We start from the raw sequence: 13,790 nt of genomic DNA, 5'->3' as shown, positions 1-13,790 counted from the left end.
ATGGCCTTAGGTCTCTTGCTTTGATCATGCAAAAGCCCTCTACTTTGGATGAAGTTGGGGTTTGCAAAGGGCGACCATACAATTCAACAGGATGGCCTCCAAGCCATGCCCTCCTCTCATACAAATTACTACCCCATGAGATCGTGTTAGAAGAAACGAGATATTTGTCTAAGCCCGCCCTAACCACGCCCCCATCAGATCATGTTAGAAGAAGCTAGATATTTGTCTAAGCCCACCCTAACCACACCCCCATGTGGAAGCCAAGCACTTAAACTGATTTTCCCATACCCACACCATGATGTAGCTAAGCTTACCCAAGCCATCAATTTCACAAAACCATTCAACCCCCTTAAACAACATAATCTATCACTCTTCCTAGCTAGTCTTCAATTCTTGCCCTTATCTTAACGAAGCCATATCCAAAGTTGCTCAAAAAACCCTTCATATGTTGGCTCCATAATAAATTTGGGCACACCCCATGCTACAGGATTGGCATGAGTGCAAGGCCTCTCAATGCACCAAGTTTCCTAGTTTATCTTCCAAAACAAAGAAACACCCAAAAGTTTCAAGCAACACCCCTTTTGTATCTCTCTGCGAAACAGGTGAAAAAACAAAACAGAACAAAAAACAGAAACTCTTTGACTCCACTGGTATTCAAAATTTAGGAAGCTAATGACCTTGTTTTTGTAGTTTCCTCATTGGCCTTGACTCCACTTTTCAAAGCAGATGAAGACTGTCCTGCCCCAATCGGCTGAATAACAGCTTCTCTAGAGTTCTGGACCCCATTTATGGCAGACATTGCTTCGTCTGCAACGACATCAACAGCACAATTGACAGGCATTGCAATTCCAGTAGTTGCAACAGGGGCGGTTGCAGCATTCACAGACACCCTAATTGTAGTGGACAATGCCTCTGTCCGCCCTAGTAACCCAATTTGAGAACCTGTTGTTGGCCTTGCATTGTTGCATGAGATTGCTGTTGCCAGGGAGATGGGCATAAGGCACAAGCCTTTGGTTTGAAGAAACTGCATAGCCGAGCCCATACTCTCCTCCATAAGCCTTGCAACTTGTCGTTCGGTCACTGCCATGCTGTCTTGAGAAGGGCATGCGGCTCCACTACCCCGAAGCAAAGTTGTTGTAGCAAAGTTAAAAAGGCCCTGGGACATTATATGCAATGCCATGTCAATGCCAAAACAAGCTTCTTTTCTAAGGAACTAGTGGTGTGGTGCCATCACTAACTTAACAAGAAAAGAAATACCTCTGCTGGAACATCTGCAGTAAGAGGCAGGACAGCACCGGTACCACTTAACCTACTCATACTGAGGACCTGAAAAGAAGAGAATGCAATTTGCATGGTGAGGAGCCATTAACTTACAATATGAACTCCTGACTTTTGAGGCCATTGAACTGAATTGTGGGGAATATTTACAAGAGGTGATTAACGTCAATTCCAGCTGCATTGAATGTCTTCCTGAGAGAGAAGGGTCATATGATGCCACAAGTAGAAGCCACTGCAATACTGCTAAAATGGTGTTTACCATTGTGCACTGCATTATTTGTAGATGTGATACGTGGATCGTAGTTGTACATGTGTGCAAGTGTGTGCGTGTGCGTATCTGTGTACCTGTGCCTGTGTGTACACGTGCACCTGGAAGAGAGAGGAGAGAGAGAGGTTGCACAAAGATTAGTTTCTTGCCTTCACTTGCAGTTGTAGAAACCTCACATACTCTATGATCTCATCAAGCATGGATGCCTTGTCTGTCTGCACAATAAAAAGTTCAAGAATTGTATAAGGTGATGTATGCTAATAAAAGTAGTGCAGGGATAACACATCAAGTACAGGAATCAAAATTTTCAAATCATATTGCAACATGGTTTTAAAGCATGCAACAGGAGATGATGTACATGATGCAGCTTAAAGAACAAATGGCTTGTACCATCACCCAGTAAAAAAGGATTGACAATAGAATAGCAGAAAGGAAATCTGCTTCAAGTAGCATTCACTAGACCACTAGCAGGCCCCCTGGATCTTTACACGTGTACCACTTCGTTGACCTTTGGGGCAAGCTCGCTGCTAGTTTTTCACAGCTTGCAGCCGCTACCATTAGCACTTTGGCAGCATAACCAAAGATTAATGCTTTGAAACCCATTGACAAGGAATGTTACTGGTAAATGAGACACAAAGAAAATATATGTTAGTCACCTTGGGACATAGGACTAACCTACTCTATCATGGCATCTTCTCAATCAGCTGCCCCTATGGGTCCAGCATGATAGCCTCACGTTATGGTATACATCCCTGAGATAGAAGAGGCCATATAGTCCCAGTCCATCCTCACGTTATGGTATACATCCCTGAGGCGATGCCATTGAGTATCCACTGCAGTGCCGCACCTTCAACTAGCTGCAAGGTACCCAACTGCACGATTTTGTGAGCAAAATGGCATAGCCATCTGACGAGGATATGCCCAGGCAACCCTCACAAGGCCAATAAGCCACAAGAGAGGATATTGGAGCCCTGCATTATCTCCCCAACCCACACAACGTAGTTTAACAAAGGTGTGCCTGGGTGGTCATGGTAACCTTCCAGAGCCATTCCCAAAAAAACTGGGCAAAGGGGCACACTCCCAAATCAAGAAAAGTCCATCTTATAAGCTGGCTATTCTCATCCAAGTGGTCTGAATACTGATGAAGACAACCCTCAGCATGGATTGTAAAGTTGCATGCATCAGGCCTCAGACAACTACTGAAGATGACTACCGACTCCATGCACAACCATTGTCAGCCCTAAACTACAAAGGAAGGTCGATGTGTAATCTACAAGTCGGGGACGAATAAGGTAGAGTAGGTGGATGCCTGTCATATGAGAAATTAGTGACCAGTGGCAACGACCTATGAGAATGTGCAAGCTGAGAACAACAGAGCAAAGTATGGAGAGCAGACTTGGACGTTGGGATGAAGGGCTGGTTGTGCGACCATTTTTTTCAGTTTCTTCTTGTCTATGTGTGCTTCGTGCATTAAAAGATCAATCGCTTATGCAAGAGTATGTGACATTGGTATCTGGAAAGCAAGACCAAAGACACAAGGATACAAGGATACAATAGATTCTATCGATGATATAAATGGAGCAGCATCCAAATGAAGAACAGCATATCAAATTGCAGAACACAAGGCACATGCCAAAGAAGTGGCACTAGAAGGCCTAGGATGATTAGTACCATTGTTAATCCGTATATTTTAGTTCAGCTCAAGGGAGGTCCCTGAATTCAGGATGGAGTGTTGAGACTCTGCATTGCTTCGTCCACATGCATGGGGTTAAGAAGATTTGATACCTCCATAGTAATGCAAATGCCAGTAACACCTATGGTAGTTTACAGTTGGTTTTTTACACAAATTCAAAGGTATAGAATGTAGAACTCAAGATGTATGCTCAGTCATAGATGCACCTTCATGGGGGTTCCTTTCAAACAGCAGATATTATTTTAGGCATCCAATACATGATTTGGTACAATCCCATTATCGGTTCGTACTAGACATTGTGAGCCCTACTGATACATTAACAGCAACGAGTGTGATTGTGATTAGGATATGTATGCACAGGGATCTAGACTAGGTGCATGCCTGTCAAAGAATTTCCAAAACCTGGAGGAATTTAGCCTATGAGTGTGTCAGCACTCAGACTAGGAGCAATGCACCAAGTGTACAGCCAAGATGGAGCAATAAAGACAACCAGATTGCACAGGGTTTGAGCAGTCAAATGCAACCCCAGCTAGGCACCTGAGGGACGAGCTAGGTTGGCAGCGCTAATGCCAGTTTATTCTGGTTGTGAACTGGCCGATAGCAGGCTGGCCAGCTGCCACAGTCATTGAGGTCTAGTACCTATGTGTGTAAGTGAGCTTCAAGTTTTCAGTGTCTTTATCTTGCCATCTAAAAGAATTTGCTCAAAAGCTTACCCTCGTCATATGCATAGATTAACTAGAGGCTTCGATAATGGGACATGCTAGACAAGAAAGGATTGAGGGTTACAGGAAATAACAACACAATCATAGACTATGTAGGGGGATGATGTGATCCACATAAAAGAGTCACTAAACATGATGAATATTCTCAAGTCACAGTCAAAACACAAAGTAACCTGACTATGGACAGCTTATAATACATTCCAAGGGGGAGCCATTGACAACAGTCTAGAAGTTTGAATATGTAAGTGGATGTACCATCATGCCCTGCTCATATACAGGTATATATATGTGACCACTCTAAAAGTTTGGATACTTTTAAGTGGATGTACCACCAGTTCATAAATGGCATGCATGACCTGCTTGTGTCTATAATCCTGAATAACAACTGCACCCAGGATTTCAGAGAGGTATAGGCCCTCTCAAAATATCGCTCTTAGAAGTTCTAGGTCAGAAGTAAATTTGCATACCTTGTTTGCATTTGGAACGAGCTCTTGTAATGCTTTCATTCTTTCTGCAATTCTTTCCCGACGCAGCTATACCATTCAATGGCATACATCATAAGCATCAGAGAATTTAAAAGATCTACTAGCATAATTGTAAAACTGCACAAAGCTCATGTGAAACTGCAAAAACTAATCTCAAAAACCTACCCGTTCTGCAATGCTGTGTGGGTCTGTGGCTTGGCCCCGACGGGCCCTTACACGGGGTCTAGCTGTTCCAGCAACCACTGCAGCAGCACCCTGAGGCTGACCAAGTCCAGTATGGCTTGCATAAGGTGGTGACACCTGAACCTGCTAAAAGAATGTTAAACAAGTATCCAAACAACAAAGCATCAACCCCAAATTAATATCTTAACTTACTTCATTGTCTCGTGCCATTCTGCCATGGAGATGAGCCTCATTTGGTGCCCCCTCCTGCATCATAAGAACTTCCACCTTGGCCTGCCCCAAACCAAGTGGAGATGAAGGCACTCCTCCCATGTAAGGTTGGCGCCATGCAGGTGGCGGCACAATAGAAGGTGGTGGCAGAGTATCAGAAGAGAGCTGTTGGCACCCAGAAATCTCACTGCCACTGCTGCCTATTGATGGAGACCTAGTCAACCCTGGACCTCTGCATGAACCTGCAGCAACAACTAGCGATTGAGAAGCTTATGTGTGCTGAGAAGCTAATGTGTTACCAAGTAAAGGGGTGTGTATGCTCAGCTTTGTAGCCTTGAGCCATGCATTAGACATACCTTCTGGTATCCTTCTCAATACATTATGGGCTGCTTCTTGCATTCCATGAGGGAGTAGTTGAACACGACCACCATCGACATGTGACTGACCCATGCTAGAGCCATGCATGAAGCCAACCAATGCATCGTGAAGCCCTTGCTGCTGATTCATATGAGCCACGGCCAACATGTCCTGGGTAGGATAGTGTGGATGTCCCATCGTATCAGGCATTTCGAGATCATGCTTCCCTGTGGTGCCCATCAAAGACACGGCAAACATCTTCTGAGGGCATGATAAAGCATTGCAATATTCCATGCTCATGGTGTTTGCCATGGTCCCACCATAGTGGTCCCATGGGAACTTACCCATGCCATTCACTTCAGGCCATGATGACACTGCAAACATCTCCATCAAATCATCCATTTTAGAATGGCCAGGCACTTGCTGCTCTGATTGTGGTTGAGCCTGGTGCTGATGTTGGTCCAGTTCTTTATGTAGACCAACTACTTGAGATGTGTTGAGAGAGAAAGTGCCTTGTAGAGGTTTAATACTCAGCATAGGTGCAATCTGCGTATATACAATAAAATCAATCAGGGTTGGAAATTCTTGAGGCTAATTAGCTTAATTGCACCTATTACAATAGTTTTTTTTTTTATGGTGAAATACAGTAAAATTAAAAGATGATCTGATACGCCCATTTCTTTATTGGAAAAACCAAGCAGATAATGCAAAGCAATGGAGTTATGGGGGGTGTTCTTGCGCTGGCCATTGCCTTATGAGGGATGCTTTTATTGAGCTACTTTTCCTCTTCTTGCACTGCCCATGGCTTGTCTAGGGTGGGCGCTTGCAACAGCCACCTAAGATCACTATGCGGAAAATCAACTAAAGCCCACATATTGTTTTGCTGAGTTTCTCGGACCTTTGATCAAGTTAAGCTCACTACTAATATGAGGTTAAACATCAAATTAAGCACGCCATTAGCACGAGAAACATCATACAGTTGATGGATAGTTCCAAGAATCGATGGGAGATGCCATGGCAAACTTGAACAAAATTATTTTAAAAAAAACATAAGCGATTTCTTAGATGATGGTAGTACTTGCATGAGGCGTATTGTCAAAGAGTCTCAGCAGCACCCACCAATCCAAAATCAAGCAGAGCGGGCCAAAACTGTCAAAGATGAAACAAACCCATATGTGGGATAATGCAAAACAAAGGCTAATGAGGACAGAGCAAGGCAAAGACAAGATGGAGCTCAGCAGAATGTTTTGAAGGGGATGAAAAGCTGAGAGCTGTGTGTCATGTATAGGGAGGGGAAGGTAGGGAAAAGAAAGGTTGGAAAAGCAAAAGGGGGCCCAATTGGCAGGTGGGCTAAGGCCTGTTGAGGCAAAGGAGGCCTGCAAGCCTTGTGGGTCATTGAAGTGAAATGAAACTATTGCTAGTAGCAATCATATAGCTTGTAGGCTATATATCCTACACCCATAGCTAGGTTTATATAATATCATTTATATAGCCTTAGCCATGCATCATGCTGGCACAACTTCTATCATCCAAGTGTGGCCTTTATAAAGTTGGTTGAAATTGGATGTGCCTCTCTTTCCTTTCCCTCACTAACAAAGCACAAGAACAAACAAGCCCCCCTTTGCAGTGTCACCTCCTCAAGGCTTGCATCACCGTCTCCCCTTTTTCTCTTTGAGTCTCCTCACCCAACCATTTTTTTTTTCTAGAGCACGGGCCTTGACCTTCTTCCAGTTTACATCAACCGGTTTTGTAACTAAAATTCCCAATATCCTTGTCCTACAATCCAAAAATCTAAGCCGATCTTTTTTTGTCTTAGCCGTGAAAATTACACTAAAGGATGGTTTTTTTTTTACAGATTAAAGTCGAGGTTCCCACCACGACCCCACCGAAATGTGTGGCACATTTTGTCCAATACCTCCCTTCACACTCTTGGACACTCTATTCTCCTCAAGGCTGAAGTGCCTTTAAAAAATTATGTACATGTGTGACAAATTTTTAACTTCCAATGAGGGAAGTGTCTTTGCAATTGTGGAGTGGAAAAAATCATTTAGCACTAAAACTCCTCAAAAATGAACTTCAACTTAAAACATTCAAGGTTATTTTTTAATTACCTCCTTTTTGTGGCTGTAAGACTCCATTCATTAAGGTGGGGTTCTAGTTACTCAATCAAATTATGAATGCCATACTCATATTTTTTACATCCACATGTTTTTTAGCATGTTGGCCATCTATAGAAGCATAAATTTTATGTTTACGATAAAATATGAGAAGCATAAATTTTATGTTTACGATAAAATATGCATCAAGCCTTATAAAATATGCATCAAGCCTTATAAATGCTTTCTATTAAGAGGAGACTCCATCAAATTCATGCCACAAGGCTATCGATAAAAGTGCAATGCTACTCACATTATTTCAATTGTGTCAATGTCCGCATGGTTATAAATCGTTTTAAAACTATAGTGCATGCATGAGTTATTGACTATTTGGTTTTGAACTCTAAGCAAATTCACATGTGCTTCAAAGTTTGGGTAAAATGTGTGAAGACAATATAAGTGTGAAAATAATATCTTATGGTTTTTTGAATAATATTCCCCCAGTCTTTTTTAATGAAGCAAGGGAACTTAGGTTTCCACTCAAGAAAATCATATAATGTTTTTGGTTCTTTTTTTAATAAGATTTTAAAGGTTTTTTAAATATCCATTTAAACTTCTTTCTAATCTAGAAAACTCTCTTTCGATTGTGATATATAAGCATAGCATTGAGCAATCTCTATTGCCTTCTTGTGTTAGCAATTTAAGTGACTAATTGAGCAAGCCCCTTTTTCAAAGATTGGCTTCAAAGATTGGCTAGACTCAAAACATCATAATTATGCAACCACCTTGATTACCTTACACATGCATGTGTATAATCTAGATAGCTGCTCTTTGCAAAGTGCGATCAAGCATGGTTGCCATGTTTTTAACTGAAGTGGGAAATTTGATGGGAGACATGTGATCAAGCATGGTTGCAAAGTGTGATCAAGCATGGTTGCAAAGTGCGATCAAGCATGGTTGCCATGTTTTTAACTAAAGTGGGAAATTTGATGGGAGACATGTGAAGTTGATGACATTGTGCAAGGCTAGATTGAATGCCTCTATATACACACTTCATTTTTTTCTAACACCCCACAAGGCTAGGAAAAATGTTGAGTTCATCATCTATTATCAATCTTTGTCATAGTTACAATGAGTGTCTAGTATTCTTGAATAAGCGCCTTGGTCCAAAAGGGTGGTTACAGAACCATTCTAGGTTAATTGCCTGCTCTATTTAGGGTATTTAGTCTCATGTTTGTGGAACCCAAATTTGTAGCCAGAATAAGTAGGCCATCTAAGGGTGCTACAAATCCTATTCTAAGAATGCAAATAGCGAGGAGTCATGCTAATATCAAAGTTTGTAGGTTTACACATTTGAAGATCTTTAGTGGTTTTTCATTGATAGATATCTAGGATACTAATCTATCACTTCTTAGTAGGAAAATATGTAGTTGTGAGTTACATTTGTAAAATTTTTGAAAAGGAAGGATAAAAGGCTAGTCACATGATTGTGGATATACCAACATCATCATTTGCAATTTCACACATAAGCATATATTTGTGCTCTAATACATGAGCATGTATTTTTTGCACTTTCACACATGAGCATGTATTTTTTGCACTTTCACACATGAGCATGTGTTTGCGCTCTCATACATGAGCATTTATTTTTGTTCACTTTCACACATGAGCATGTGTTTGCGCTCTCATACATGAGCATTTATTTTTGTTCACTTTCACACATGGGCATGTATTTGTGCTCTAATACACCTCCTTCTTTTAGGGAGCCTTTTAGTCTTGTTCTATCAAACCTTAATTTAGGTTTCACATGTGTTAGTCTTGTTTACAAGCTCTCTCACCACACCCATTAATATGATCTTTTATTTATTATCATCATTTAGCATGAGATTATCTTTTACAAGCTCTCTCACCACACCCCTAGCGTTCTTGCATTAAACCTTGTATATTTTACTGAGAAAGCACTTATTTTTAAGATGAGCAACATTGTTGCAAGTTGAGCCTTAATCATATAACCTTGCTAGTAAATTTTCTCATAAAATGTAGTTTACAAGCATAACCGAAGATTAGGGGCAAGAATGCATCTAAAGATTACTAAAGGAACAAGAATTAAATCTTATTCTACATTAAGAAAAAAATCTCAATTTCCAAGCTAAGTGTCTATTTTACATCTTTGAACTAATCTATTTATGCTCACTTCCTTATGGAAAAGTTTTACAAGCATGTTAATAATCATTTAAACATGTCTTATCAAGTAAAGATTGTGCTTATGAGCTAAAGATTGTGGTTATGAGCTATGCTATCATTAAGACCATGCTTAAGTAAAACAAATTGTGCTTATGTTTATAGTAGCATCCTCACTCCATTGTTGAGCCATTATCTCCACATGACCTTTTCATATTTGTAAACATAGCACTTATGTCAAATTAATGAATGCATTTCTACTTTACTTTTGGTAATAAAATATCCATAGTTTTATATTTTACTATATGATGTCATTATGTTTTATGAATATGTATTTTTTTGTGTAGAGACATGAACGGTTCACAACCAATTAACAAGAACTTTAGAAGAGATAATTTTTTATGATTTTTTTGGCTAACATCATCTACTTTGAAGGGTCTTAATCTATACAAGACACACATATACTTGAAGAGTGCCACGTAAATATGTGCTCTTAAAAACCCATTGTTTTGGAATGTCCTTTGAGTTGATTAATATGGCTCCTTTACATGCATGGTCCTTAACTAGAAAGTGCAGTTTCACCTCTGTAATTTGAATGTATGCATGAGAAAGAGCACAAATCTCATCTAGATCACAAAATACCAAGGATATAATCTCATCTTTGTAGTTTCACCTTTGTAATTTGAATGTATGTGTGAGAAAGAGCACAAATCTCAACTAGATCACTCTCTCTCTCTCTCTCTCTCTCTCTCTCTCTCTCTCTCTCTCTCTCTCTCTCTCTCGCTCTCTCTCTCTCTCTCTCTCTCTCTCTCTCTCTCTCTCTCTCTCTCTCTCTCTCTCTCACACACACACACACACACACACGTATGCAGACACATAAGAATTCAATAAAGTTTGTGAACTTTAAGTCAACATTTTAAAAGTGGTATTGCTAAAATAACGAGGTGTAGTGAAAGGAAAATTTTCATGAATAAATTTCCAATTTAGAGCTTGCTTTCCCTTATCAATTTAGTCTTACTGTAGATTTTATTTGAATGCTACCCAAGAAAGTAAAGAATTTTATAGTATTTTGGTACCTAGTAAAAATTTGCACAATCATCCATCATCCTACTAATATCTCAATTTTGTCTTCATTTACATCCATAATTGGATCTCATACATTCATGCTCCATTAAGGTTGCAAATCAACTAGATTTTAATTATGAGTCATTTAATATAATGCCTTCTTAGAATGTATGAGGCCTACATCCTCCCTATTTCAAGAGACTCTATCATTGATTTGAGATTGTGATGTCAATATTTAATGGATTTTCTTGTCACATCAGCCTTAAGAGAAACAGAGTAACCTATTTCTCTATAAATGCATTTGTTGTTTCAAGCTCGTAAATTGTGTAGCTCATGTAGTTCACAAAAATAATGGCTTTCTAAAGGCCTTATCTTTGTTCTCTTTTATAATTGTATATGTTACCTTTGAGCTTCTTTCATATTAAACTCATCAACCCTATAATATGTGGCAAGTAATAATATTTACCAAAATAAGTAAATAACTTACAGAATAATATCGAATGCCCTTTATTCTTGTAATGGCAGTCTTTATCAAGGCTACAAATATAGTTAATCCAAGTAATATAACAAAAACTTAGTGATAGTAGGGTCGAGATACCACCACTCTTGAAAAAGCTAAGAACATCCTTACCTCATCCTTAACATGCTTTCAATCCATATATACTAAAGATATTGTAATGTGATTGGATTCTTGTTAAAATTTCACATTTAGCTTGATGATGGCCATGATAATGACAATGCGTACAAAGAGTACTTGTGGTTTAAACTAGTGATGACTAAAGGTAAAACACATGCATACTTTATATTGATGTAAGCCTACACTTATAAAACATGTCTTAACAACTAGTGTAAATTGGAACTCTAACAAAAGAAGTGGCCTAAGCTATACAAAAAGAAGGAGAAACTCAGAAGCAATACTTTTAGTCACAAAAAATCATTTTTAAATGAATTATTAAACTCCAACTTGAGTTCTTATAGCTTGAGGATTTGATGGCTTGAGATTTTAAATAAAAAGTACATTCGAATAATATATTCTAATTAAAAGAAGTTGTATACAAATTTGATACCATATAAAGGTAATCTTGATAGATACTTGTGCACAAGCATGCGTACCAAGTAGGGAAAATAATTTTAATGGGCCCTCTTGCATACTTATTTGATGACTTCATTTTCTCCATAGCCATTATTACTTATTAACAATTTAATAGGGTATGTGGGTCATATAGCTGAGATATTTTAAGCTTATGACTAAAATCTATTGGTGCATAGTAGAAAAAGAATATATGATTCGTGAAAATATGGTCAACCTTTTATGGGCCCCATTTGTTAGCTCTTAGATCCTTTTTTAAAGGTCACATAAGCATACTCTACATTTTTCTCATAACTAACGGGTGGAATAGAACTTGATCGTTAGATGTAGATTAAAGTGCAAGATGTGGGGAATGAGAGGTTTTCTTTAATCTAGGGTGTGCTCAACTTTTGAATATTAATGTTAAATTCTTGGGACAAGGAGAATTATGTATTTGAAATTCAAAGAAATAGTCATATGATGAAGAAAAATTTTCCTCCTCCTCTTCAACTCATAGTTGAAGTGAAAAACATTTGCCACAAACACTATGCACATGAGGCATTAGGTTTCTTAATGCACATTCAAATGCAAGGATGACTCGAGTTAATAATATAGCTACATTTTTTCTCTCCCAAAGAAAAGGATGAATTCAATGTTCTCTTTGTTTGGGAATGCTCTACCTCAGTGAAAGAACGATGAGAAAGGCAAAATGATGTGAAAAGTGCCTCTCTTATAATTACACTTTGTTTTTCTCGGGAATGTTCTTCTTCCTCACAATGAGTGACACATAAATCTTGAAAATACAAGTTGAAATGCGATGCTTTGGTGTCAAGAGTTTTGAAAAATATGCACATGTTCACTCATGGAATATTCCCTTTTGAAAGGGTCTAGACTCAATAGAATATTCGAGTGAAAACTTTTTTGTGGGAAGATGATAAGTTAGGGTGGTTAAGGCGACAAGGAGTGAAAGAATCTCGAGGAGGGGGTTGTAGTAGGTAGACTCTTGAGAGGGATTAGAATGCGAACTCGTTGTCAATGTAAAGGAGATGCTAAAACAATTTGATTCGCGGTTTACATCTCGAGCTTCGATATGGAAAGGGAGAAATGTGAGGACAATTCGATTCGTGGCACAGAGAAGATTCAAATTTGAGAGAGAGAGAGAGAGAGAGAGAGAGAGAGAGAGAGAGAGAGAGAGAGAGAGAGAGAGAGAGAGAGAGAGAGAGCAAGGAGGTGAAAAGAATGCTTATAGAGGCGACCTTTTGTGGTACCATGTTAGAGAGACAAATTACCTTTGGGGTTATTTTGGAAACAAGGGTGAAAAAGTCAAAGGTAAAAAGGGGGGGTGAAATCATGGGTGGGGGGCAAGGGGCCCTTGGGGGGTGGGGGGGGCAAAGTGAATTATTAAAAAGGCGCTGGGGAAATATGCCAGCGGTCGGGTTGGCCGGCCAAAACCTGAGACGGGCGGGCGCGGGCGGTAGGCTCGAGGGTGCCCACGGAAAACATGGGCGTGGCGGCCGGCCTTGCATTTGCGTTCACATTTCACCGCCCAGGGGACACGACCGGACAAACGCCTGGTCGTTTTTCACTGATTCGTAAGTCGCAACGGTCTCTCGCCAGTAAAAGCCATCAGTACACGCTATTCTTCTAGACTCTAGACTTTTCTTGTACTACTAGCCTTTAGGCCTAGCCTCCTTTATCTCCACAATTTCTCTAACATTAATCATAATATAAACTTTCTATTATTATATCATAACCTTCCAAAATTACTCTAGCATTAATCATTATATAAACTTTATATTATACCATAATATAAATATAAAGTTTGTATCACACCATCATATATTAGCCCATGCGCACGTAGTCGAGTTGGTAGAACGGTTGGGTTCCAGCGAGACGACCCGGGTTCGATGCCATCACGGCTACGTGACGTGGGTATGTGTGTGTGTGTGTGTTCGAATATATATCGATCTCCCTCATATATATTTTCATGAGAATGTGAGAGAACTCGCTTATTTTAATGCACATTTATTACTTGTGGCCAAGTTATTTGGGTGGAAGAAAGCCCTCTAAGGCCCTAGAGGAGTTGCCTCTAAGGTAGGGTTTGTAGAATGAAAGGTTCAACTTAATCTAGAACTTGTTCAATTTCCAAAGAAGCCTTGTCAAAGTGATGAGTGAAGGAAAAA

The 13,790-nt window shown here is 39.6% G+C and overlaps 1 protein-coding gene across 4 annotated transcripts; it reads right to left on the bottom strand.

Annotated features, from left to right (window-relative positions):
• Positions 1-425: 425 nt before the first annotated feature.
• Positions 426-6,699, bottom strand: LOC147615766 (uncharacterized). 4 transcript variants are annotated; one of them, XM_086778361.1, is made up of 9 exons: positions 6,275-6,482; positions 5,541-5,742; positions 5,196-5,423; positions 4,822-5,081; positions 4,612-4,752; positions 4,429-4,494; positions 1,696-1,761; positions 1,258-1,326; positions 426-1,156 (listed from the first exon to the last, which is right to left on the bottom strand). In XM_086778361.1, the coding sequence occupies exons 1-9, from the start codon at positions 6,278-6,280 to the stop codon at positions 662-664; spliced, it is 1,533 nt and encodes a 510-aa protein (XP_086634487.1). In that variant the 5' UTR covers positions 6,281-6,482; the 3' UTR covers positions 426-661. The 4 variants fall into 4 exon arrangements, with proteins under 4 accessions (XP_086634487.1, XP_086634488.1, XP_086634485.1 ...); XM_086778362.1 differs by having other exon boundaries at positions 6,316-6,455; XM_086778359.1 differs by having other exon boundaries at positions 5,196-5,742; positions 6,275-6,699.
• Positions 6,700-13,790: the final 7,091 nt, after the last annotated feature.

The sequence above is a fragment of the Cibotium barometz genome, chromosome 39, assembly GCF_041138505.1.
Source record: "Cibotium barometz isolate CiBa-2024 chromosome 39, ASM4113850v1, whole genome shotgun sequence".
Classification (NCBI taxonomy): domain Eukaryota; kingdom Viridiplantae; phylum Streptophyta; class Polypodiopsida; order Cyatheales; family Cibotiaceae; genus Cibotium; species Cibotium barometz.
The sequence above is the reverse complement of the archived record's forward strand: the minus strand, read 5'-3'. Positions and strand labels throughout refer to the sequence as shown.